At 56.7% G+C, this 9,781-nt stretch overlaps 2 protein-coding genes across 2 annotated transcripts; one reads left to right on the forward strand and one right to left on the reverse strand.

Moving 5' to 3' along the window:
• Positions 1-439: 439 nt before the first annotated feature.
• ICAM2 (intercellular adhesion molecule 2) lies at positions 440-3,967 on the forward strand. The gene is made up of 4 exons (XM_007959720.1): positions 440-503; positions 1,188-1,454; positions 2,638-2,958; positions 3,798-3,967. Exons 1-4 carry the CDS (start codon positions 443-445, stop codon positions 3,965-3,967), a joined length of 819 nt encoding a protein of 272 aa, XP_007957911.1. The 5' UTR covers positions 440-442.
• Positions 3,968-4,870: 903 nt separating this feature from the next.
• On the reverse strand, positions 4,871-7,329 carry PRR29 (proline rich 29). The gene is made up of 6 exons (XM_042783566.1): positions 7,270-7,329; positions 6,942-7,029; positions 6,679-6,785; positions 5,254-5,480; positions 5,024-5,094; positions 4,871-4,899 (listed from the first exon to the last, which is right to left on the reverse strand). The coding sequence occupies exons 1-6, from the start codon at positions 7,327-7,329 to the stop codon at positions 4,871-4,873; spliced, it is 582 nt and encodes a 193-aa protein (XP_042639500.1).
• Between the last annotated feature and the right edge of the window lie 2,452 nt (positions 7,330-9,781).

Consider the following 9,781-nt stretch of genomic DNA (forward strand, 5'->3'; position numbering starts at 1 on the left):
GCGATTGCAAGTCTTGACCCCAGATACTGGATATTCCAATTGAGGTGATGCCAACAATGTGTCCTGAGGCTTGACGACATTCTTCTCCCAACGACACACACAAAGGCACACACAGTGCCCCTGCATCCTGTGGGCACATACATCACGAACATGTTTGACCACACGTGGGCCCCATCACTCGCCCCGCCCTCTACTCGGGAACTTATTTATGCCCCAGCTTATCAGCTGCTTCTCGGCTTCCTCTGCCTGGAGCACTGGGTGCCAGCCGGTGCACGTGGCTTCCCAAGCCTGCTCAGATAATGAGAGGAAATGCAGTCACCACTTCACAGAACCCTGGAGATCTCAGGCTGCGGCTCCAGGAGGCCACTCCCTGACCTACACCCTCCATCTCCCCACAGGCAGCCCTCGGCTGTTCGCTGTGAGCCTGTGGATGCTTCCCAAGATGTCCTCTTTCAGTTGCTGGGACCTGCCCATGGCCCTTCTCGCCCTGCTCTGCTGCCCAGGTGAGTGGGTGTCTGGAGCTCCTGATGTGGTACATGCCAGCCCAGAGTTTGGGGTGAAAGGACCTCGGTGGGGCTGCCCTGCTCCCGTGGCCTCAAGTTGGGGCAAGAGGTCCTGGCTTTGAACGAAGAGGCTTTGGACACAGAGGCTGTGACACCAAGGTCCAGGATGCTTGTCCAGCCTGGTTCCAAGCCCCTATAGCCCTGGGCAGCATGTGTGAGGTCCTAGTCTTTTGGACACCAAACTGGACAGGCCCATAGCTTCACCACATATGGATGTGGGAGGTCAAGGCTGAATGAAGGGCTGGGTGGAGCCTCAGGAAGAGTAGGGACATTGGGGTTCAGGGAGAGGTAAGAACAGACCCCTATCTGGTCTTCAGAAGTGGCCTAGGGGACAGTGGGGGGCAGCAGAGGGCATTGCCTTGCTGGCTCTGAGCAAAGTGAAAATGAAACCCCCTTTCCAGTGGGGCTTGGAGCCTACGAAGGAAACTACCACTGTGTGGTGGGAGGCAGCCTCCTCAGTCGAGATGTGGGGTGCTAAGGCCTAAACAAGGGGGGCCATCCCTGGGCTTTCTTCTAGGGCCCCTGACCCTTGATCCAGACTGCCAGCTATAGGCAGCTGCATAGAGCAGGGCATCAGGGACACCTGTGCAGGGTGGACACTGACCAGTGTTTCTGGTCTTCCAGGGTCTGGTGAGGAGGCATTTGAGGTACACATGTGGCCAGAGCAGCTGGTGGTCGAGTCCAGAGGGTCCTTGGAGGTCAACTGTAGCACAAACTGTGCCTGGCCAGAAGCAGGTGGTCTGGAGACCAACCCGGTCAAAACTCTGCTGGGCAACCACACTCAGTGGAAGCATTTCTTGATCTCCAACATCTCCCAGGACACAGTCATCTATTGCTACTTCACTTGCTCCGGGAAGCAGCAGTTCAAGGAGGTCAATGTCAGCGTGTACCGTGAGTGGCTGTGCCCTGGGGTCCTCCTCTGTCCCAGGGCAGAATCTTGTCTATTGAATGTAGGCAAAGGTGCTGTCTGTCACTTCTGGGCACTCACTCTCCTCATGGTTCTGGCCTCCCTGAGCCCGCAAGATGGTGAAGAGTAGGACACAGGCCAGGTGGCTCAGAGGCTGCTCACACTGTGGGCCTTCCTGAACCTGCTGGCGTCTCAGAAGCAAGCTACCAGTGTTTGAGTCTGGCTCAAAGGAGGACAATGTAACCAAGATGTACACAAATCCAAACGTCATTCCCCAACGGTGTTCATAGTCTCCTCCCAGTTCAGTACCAGCTCCATCACCAGAGCAGCCAATGTCCCAATCCCAGCAGCAGAAGTGTCATCAGGAGAGCTGAGCCAACCCTCCAGTGGTCCCTTCACCCCAGTGCAGGCTGAGATCTCACCTGATGTTTTTATCTTCCCCTTCTGGGCCCTGACTGTCACTCATACACCAGCCTATGAGCCCTGAAAACTCTCCAGACAGACCAGGGTTCTTCCCCTTCCAACATTAGTAGATCAAGTGAAGAGAAAGATGCCCTAAATCCAACATATTATCCTGGGTGGGCGTGAGTGGAGGTAGAGTAAAATATTCTCGTTCAAAAAGGAACTTAGGGTGCTGCCAGGTGCCCTGTTTGATAAGGAATCATGGTGGTTATGAACCTGATCTTGGAAACTTAGGCTGATCTGACTCCAGCCTGCCTTTGAAGTGAGGACCCTCACCGTTTATGCACTAATTTCAGCAAGCTCTTCCTCCCAAGCCCTTCTTGACATAATTATCCAATTGTTTCATTTCTGAAATTTCTGTTTCATTCCTGAAGGGGAGACAGACAGATCCAAACTTTCCTGTCTTCCCAGATGGCTGTACAATTTCTGGACTTTCTCTTTGAATTTCGGGACATTGAACACCATCATGTCCATTCCTGAAACTATCATGTAAGAAAAGCCACCACCAGTACATCCTTCACCCCAGACTGCTTCCTCCTCCCTTTCTATATACTCTACAGCAGGCCAGGCCCCAGGCCTCTTCCTTCCTCCAAGTCCAGCCAGGGATCCAAGATCACCATGGTAGCAGGGATGGCCCTGGCCTGGTGGTGGGTGCTGGGACTGTAACCCGACTCTGACAAGACCTCCTTCCTTTCTCCCCTGAAGACCCTCCAAAACAGGTGACACTGACGTTGCAGCCCCTCAGGGTGGTCACGGGCAAATCCTTCACTATTGAGTGCAAGGTGCCCGCCGTGGCACCCCTCAAGAGCCTCACCCTCACCCTGCTGCATGGCAGGAAGATGCTATACAACCAGACCTTTGAGAAAGCAACACCTGACCCCCAAGAGGCCATAGCCACACTGAATGTGACAGCTCACAAGGAAGATGGCCAACACAACTTCTCATGCCAGGCGGAGCTGGACCTGCGCTCTCGTGGTGGAGGCATCTTACGCCGTACCTCAGAGCCCCAGGCGCTGCAGGTCTTTGGTGAGTGGGAGCTGAGGGGATTGGAGAGGGCAGTCACTCCTGGCCCATTAGGGGAACAACCTCTGCTGGTTTGGGAGGCAGGGAGTAGGACCTCCACATTTAACCCCAGAGGGTTCCCATTTACTCTCCCTGTTCTCCAAAGCTCTCTCCCAAGTCCCCAACTTGGACCCTAGCTATTCCAGAGGCCAGGAGAACTAGACAGGTTGCTTGGCCATTACTGAACTGGGTGACCTTGACCAAGAATTGCTGGGTGGTGCAAATGGTTCACGTTGATCCAGTGGCACCTTCGAAGAAAGGCCTGCTACTTCCCAAACTCAGCAACTGAAAACCCTGTGCAGCACGGTTCTACTCTGACACACAGGGTGATCACCATGAGTTGAAGTTGACTCAGTGACAACTGTTAGTTAGACCTTGACCAAGTCATCCTCTTCTTTCTGACCTTGGCTCCTCTTGACAATGAGGTTGGCCTGACCTCCCTGTAACTGCTGTCCTGTGATTCTGGGTGGCCAAAGTGTTCCCTGTCTTTGGGGACTTGGCATGAAATTCATTCAGTTCTGCCCAAGAAGGGCTTGGCCTGGACCACACCACCCTCCAGGCCATGGTGCCCAGCAACCACATGCTGGTCGCAAGGCTGGTGGCAGGTAGACATCTGTCCTCACAGTCTGACAGAGGTCTGGCTGGTGGCCTGGACCCCAGCCCACTCTTCTAGATGATACTTTTGGGGCAGACACCATGTGCCACTTATCTCTATACACAGCATGGAAGAGTGGGTGGGTGGGTGGCAGGTACATCTGCTGGGACCAGAAGACTTCTAAGACCACTGCCCCCTCCGTCCCCAGAGCCCATGCAGGACAATCAGATGTTCATCATCATCACCGTCATGTCGGTGCTGCTGTTCCTGTTTGTGATGTCTGTTCTACTGTGCTTTATTTTTGGCCAGCAATGGTGCCAGAAGAGGATAGGTACCTATGAAGTGCTGGCAGCCTGGCGGAGGCAGCCCAGGGCATAGCAGGCATGCACAGTGGGTCCATGGCCACAGTGGCTTCTGTATCTCAGTGTGGTTCCTCAGGGTGGTGGCCCAGCCCTGGCTGAAGAACTGTGTGACAAACAGCAGAGGACTATGGGGCCATTTCCTTTTTTAGCCCGAATACAAACACCCGGACTTAACCCTGTGTCCTCAATGTCTTCTGGAATACCATCCAAGGCCGGCAGACGTCGACTTCTTTCCCTCGGCTTCCGTTCTGCCTTCTCCTTCACAGGGCCCTTTCTGGAACCTCGGCCAGTCCAGGCCCTGGGGAGGCCTCTGCTGTCCAGCACAGGCACCAGAGCCGCCCCTCATCCAGCTCTGAGTGGCTCCTTCCCCAGGGAAGGAGGGGGGAAAGTCATCCTGGCCCAGTGGGGCAGAGTCACTCTGTTCTCACCTGGCCTCCAGGACCTCGGGCACTCCTGGCTGGAGTAGGACATAGCTGTGACCTCTCCGTTCTGCCAACAGAGTCAACTTCCTGGGTTGAGGGCTCAGCCCCGGGGCCCTCTGAAGCCAAGCCTCTCGCCACTTGTTATAGGCTCTACCCACCACTCTAAGCCTTCTAAGAGCTGTGGCAAAGAGAGGTGGTACCCCCCATTATTAGGCCAACAGGAGACCCCGAGCTCTGTCAGCCCAGAGAGTGGGGTAAGGGAAGAAGGTGAGGGTGGGGCCCTGGGTGCTACTCTCGGAGGCTCTCACCCTGAGCCAAGGTCCGTCTGCTCGATCGCAGTGGGGTGCAGAGGGGACTGATTCCAGAGGACAGGCCCCATAGGTTCAGGCGTTGAAGGGCTGCCAGCCATGAAGCACAGACCACGGGCACAATAGAGGGGCAGGAGGCCCAGGATGGTTTCCACTCTGATGAAGCTGGGCCAGGGCCAGGGTCTAGCTTCATGGCAGGCTCTCGGCATCATAGTAATCTGGGGGAGGCACAGCACCCTCATCTTTTCTCCCTCCTGACTCAGTAAACCCCACAGAGAGGTAGGGGCTCCCCCAGAATATATGGCCTCATGATCCACCCTAGGCCTGCCCCCCAGCCCCTACCTGAAGCTGGAGGCACATCCACACCCACGGTCCCAGTGGCACTTGGGGGTGGGGGTGGGGGCACGGCTCTCCTGCAAAAGGGGAGAGGAAACACCCCATCAGAGGTCCAGGGGTGACCTCTAGGGTTTTGTCCATGACCATCTCCAACCACCCCTAGCCCCTGATAAGCTCTCTTGGCCCCATCCCAGAGCAGGGCCCTGGCAGCGCCCAGACCCCTCTGCCTCACTTACGTCTCCCTCTTCCTGGGGCCAGGAGAACCCTGCTGAGTCCTGGGCGTGGGCTGCAGGTGGGGCTGACCTGAGGGCGAGGCTAGGAGAGGGCCTGCCCAGGGCTGCAGAGGGCCCAGGCTGGGCAGTGGGCAGGGCAGGTAGTGGTGGTGGAACACCAGAGGCCCAATGCCCTGGACTCCCAGGTCTTCCTCCTCCTCAGCGTCCTCCTGGTGACTCTCTAGGTAAACCTGGGGATGGTGGGGAAGGGGGAGGTGGGGAGGTGATGCAGGTCCAGGCTCTCGGTCCTCCACCCCTCTGTTCCCCTAAACCATTGCTCCAGATCACATCATAGTAATGGCCACTGTTTATTAAGCTTTTACTACATGTAAGGAAGGCACTGTGTAGACATTTATTCCTTATTTTGCAGGTGGAGAAACTGAGGGCCAGAGAGGTTGAGCAACTTGTCCTAAGGCCATCCAACTAGTCAGTGGCAGAATAGGGTGCCCATCCCAAGGTCCCTGAGGGCCTAGGGGTGGGGGGATAACACCCCTGTCCAGAGTTCTCCATTCAGGACGGAGAAGGCATGGAGGGAAGCAGCCACAGCAGGGCCTCAGCACCTCTTTCTGCTGGACTCTGCACAGCCCCTCCTTGAACCTGACTCCGCTTCCTCCAGGCCGCCCAGCCTCCTCTTCTTAGCCAGCCTGAGTGTCTCATGACCCATCAGCCTTGGTCCCTCACCTCCCTCCCAGGCAGTAGTGCCAGCCTCAGCTCTTCCTCCAGTCCTCCTCCTCCAGCCACTCCACCTCCAAAATAGGCCATGATCCTATCCCTCCTCCAGCTAAAAGGCACTCCCCTGAGGCACTGCCTTCCATAAACTTCCCTGGCCCCTGCCTGCTCCTGCCTCTACTTCCCTGCTCACAGATCTTCAGGGTGTCCAGTGCTGGTAAAATTAGGCTCACCCTGGATGGTGGGCACACCCCTAACCACCTCAGAGCATCAAAACTACCTGGCTTTGGAGGGGTGGGCCAATGCCACCTGCTTCTAGTCCTCCTCATCGCCAGCTAAGTGTGGGCTCATGCTTTAAACTCTATGCACAGCCATATTAAGTGCTGGCTAGTATTCATAAACTGGTCAACAAGTAACTAATGAGCCCCCAGCAAGTGACATGAGCAGTGCCAGGCACCCGGGTACAGTGGGCCTGCCCTCCAAGGGCTTGCGGTCCAGTGGGGGATGCAATGCAGGGAGACCTTAAAAAAGGCCAAGGTCGTCTGGATTTGCCACCGCACCCCCCACCCCCGTGCAGGCCGACACAGGGCCTGGGACCCACTAGATGCCAAACAGACCCAGCCAGATTGTGCTCTGGCTTCCCGGTGCCCAAGCCTTTTCTCTGGGAGGGTAGGATGACCCCAGATGACCTCGTGGCCCCCGACGCTTTGACCCACGCACCTGCAGGTCCGTGGCGGCGGGCTCGGGGCCCAGCGCCCCGGCCACCAGGCGACTGAGCAGCACCTGGTGCATCTGCGCGTTCTGCAGCAACATCAGCTCCAGCAGGTCTGCGGGCAGCGGTTCAGCGAGTCCCCGGCAGGCCTCCCGCCCCTGCGCCCCCGCCCCGACCTCAGGGCTCTTCCCAGACCCCCAGTCCCGGGCGCTCGGAAGAGAATGTGCTGGGGGGACAGGGGAGGTGGCTAGGGACTACCCCAGAGCCTCACCTTCCTTCACGCTGCCTGGCCGCGGGGGCGGGGGCGGAGGCGGAGGCGGGACGACCCACGGGACAGGCTTCAGGACAGTCACCCAGGGCTAAAGGACGGGGGAGACAGGCCAAGAGGGAAAGGGATGGGGGTACGTCGCGAGCTCCAGCCCCACCCCTGCGGACTGCACCCCTAACCTTGCCAGCCCACGATCTCCACGCATCCCCCTCAAGTCTCTTCTATCGGATCGGGATCGATCCCCTCCGCGCCACAATCCCGCCACTTCCTCCTCCGGGCTCCCCACCCCCACCCCATGAACGCCGGCCCTGCTCCTCGGCCCAGCGCTCACTGTCTGGGCTGCACTCTGCGACGAGGGGAGGTCCCAGCTGCCGCTCTGCCTGGCGGCCATGGCTGGCGTCTACTGTTTGGGGTTCCCGTGGCGACGCCCGCGGCCGCACTCCGCTCCACCGCGCACGCGCAGGCTCCGCCCAGGGCCTTTCTCCACCCTCCTCTCTGCTGCTGCAGGGTGGTGGGGTCTCCCAGGAGCCCGCCAGAAGCCTGTATGTCTGCGAGGGTTCCAACTCCAACCCCCGGGGCCCTCTGAACGTCGTGTCTTGCTCCTTTGTGTATCCCACCCTTCCTCATCTCCAGTACTGAGCTGGGCTGGGGCGCACGTTTGTTGAGTGAATGCACGGGATGGGAGGCCGGGGGCCCCACCTCAGACACTTGGTTTCTAGGCCCCAGAGCCAGATTGACTCGGACGACGAGTTAAACCGGAATCGACAGTTTTGTAGGTGCAGAGGGGTAGACTTGGGGGCCGGGGTCAGGTGAGTGAGGAGGGCTGCGAATCTGCCCCCCTGTCTCTCTGAGTGAGAGGGACATCCTACAGGCCAAAGAATGGTTTGTGGAGCCGATCAAGTCAGGAAACACCGGCCAAATTCACGGAAGAGGCTGGAGCCCTCCCTGGTCAGCAACGCGAGGCCGCCCCCTGGGTTCTCCCGCTGCAGCTGTTGGCTCCCTGGTTGGTGGCCAAAGAGAGCCGCTGATTCTCAGAGGGGAAGGAACGGGTCTAGTTCAGCGCCAGCGTCCCGTTATTGGAAAAATTACCAAAGCATGCCTCTTCTGACAGGAACTCAGCGAGGTCTTCTCCGCTAAGAACAGGTGAGGGGGAGATCTATTTCGACAGCTGTGACCATCCTAAGATAGGGCCTGGGCAGCCGTCAAGGAAAATCCAGACAGGAAGCTGGGATTAGCACCCTGAACTGCCCTTCCTCCACCTCCCATGTCTGTTCGCTCCTCTCCCCGCAGTCTTGGTGTCTAGAACCAGAGAGACCATTCCTGCCTGCTCCTTTTGTGCCTTTGTCCTTGTCTGCAGAGGAGGGCGCCTGTGACTGGGCGCCTTAGTTCCCACACTTCTCATCTCTCTCACAGCCATCAACAAGCTGAGACCAAGGCTCTGTGGGCACAGGCTCCAGGTCAACAGGAGGAACATGGACGAGTGTCTCGGCGTCTCCACCGTCGTTCCAAGTAGAAAAATGAAGCCAGGCATTGTGATCACTGTCAGTAAACCCAGCCCAAGGAAGTGTCTGAACGTGCAAGGCGCCATTTTGAACTCTGGAGACACAAAGGGCTACCAGGTAGCATATCCTCACTGCTCCAACACTCTTGGGAAGTGAAAACATAACCATGAAAAGAGAGCAAAACTGCAAGACTATGCAGAGTCCCCTATTGGTGACACACGAGAAGGGATGGTGACAACGAGAGGATTCCATCACTGAGGGAGGCGGGTCCCATGGGACAGAGCAGGGCAGGAAGGAGAGGACAGTCCAGGCTGAGGATATGGCCCAAACAAAAGTACAGACCAGAATGGACCAGGCCTGTAATGGGTCAAACTGCCTGGGTGTGGTGGGGGAGCCAGGCAGGGAGCAGCTGAAGATCCAGTGGTCCAGGCATCTACGGGTCAGACTCGAATGCCGAGTGACGGGGTTTACCCCCACACACACACACAAAATGAAACTCACTGCCATGGAGTCAGTTCAACTCATAACTACCCTTCCTTGGGTTCCCAAGGTGGTATCTCTACAGAAGTAGATTGCCCAATCTTCCTTCTGGGGAGTGGCTGGTGGGTTTGAACCACCAGCCTTCTGGTTAGCAGTCAAGCGCCTTAGGTACTACGCCACACCATATAGGTAATGAGAGCTGTTGATGGGCCTTAAGCAGGGGAGAAGTAAGGAGGTGACATGTGCACAGCCATGTTTTAGAAAGATCATGTCCCTTACATCTTTGTTTCTATCAGCCAAGAATTAGAAATAACAAATGTCTCATGGTCAGTACCCACCCAACTGAGTGCTATTCAACCAATGACAGTTATGGGATAGAATATACCTGTTGATGCTGCCTTTGAGAGGGGCACAGTGAGGCCTGGGGAGTGGTCACCCTCCAGCCCAGGATGGGTCTGATGGTTCTTGTCGTCCCAGTGACTCTGCTGCTCTGGCTCAGACTCCATGGATGTGGTCTCAGTCCTCAGCAAACTCTTCCTTGGGGTCCAGGCTTGGCCAGGGTTTGAGAAGCTCCTGGTGTTTCCAATACTTTCCATAGCTCAGCTCAAAAGTTAAGCAAAGCAAGCATATACATACATACATACATACATACATACATATATATATATATACACACACACACATATACATACATACCTTGTTGTTGTTGTTATATGCCATCAAGTCGGACCCAACTCATAGCGACTCCTCCTTGGGTTTCCGAGGCAGTATCACTACGGAAGTAGATTGCCCCACCTTCCTTCTGAGGAACGGCTGGTGGATTTGCACTGCCAGCCTTCTGGTTAGCAGTCAAGTGCCTTA

Source organism: Orycteropus afer, unplaced genomic scaffold (genome assembly GCF_000298275.1).
Source record: "Orycteropus afer afer isolate SDZICR_OR568_19922 unplaced genomic scaffold, OryAfe1.0 scaffold00018, whole genome shotgun sequence".
NCBI lineage: Eukaryota > Metazoa > Chordata > Mammalia > Tubulidentata > Orycteropodidae > Orycteropus > Orycteropus afer.

Coding starts and splice junctions, on each gene's coding strand:
- ICAM2 (XM_007959720.1), top strand. CDS start 443: ATGTCCTCTTTCAGTTGCTGGGACCTGCCCATGGCCCTTCTCGCCCTG. Junction 1,455..2,637: donor GGTCAATGTCAGCGTGTACC/GTGAGTGGCTGT, acceptor TCTCCCCTGAAG/ACCCTCCAAAACAGGTGACA. Junction 2,959..3,797: donor CCAGGCGCTGCAGGTCTTTG/GTGAGTGGGAGC, acceptor CTCCGTCCCCAG/AGCCCATGCAGGACAATCAG.
- PRR29 (XM_042783566.1), bottom strand. CDS start 7,329: ATGGCCGCCAGGCAGAGCGGCAGCTGGGACCTCCCCTCGTCGCAGAGT. Junction 7,030..7,269: donor CGCAGAGTGCAGCCCAGACA/GTGAGCGCTGGG, acceptor CCCGTCCTTTAG/CCCTGGGTGACTGTCCTGAA. Junction 6,786..6,941: donor GCCAGGCAGCGTGAAGGAAG/GTGAGGCTCTGG, acceptor CGCTGCCCGCAG/ACCTGCTGGAGCTGATGTTG.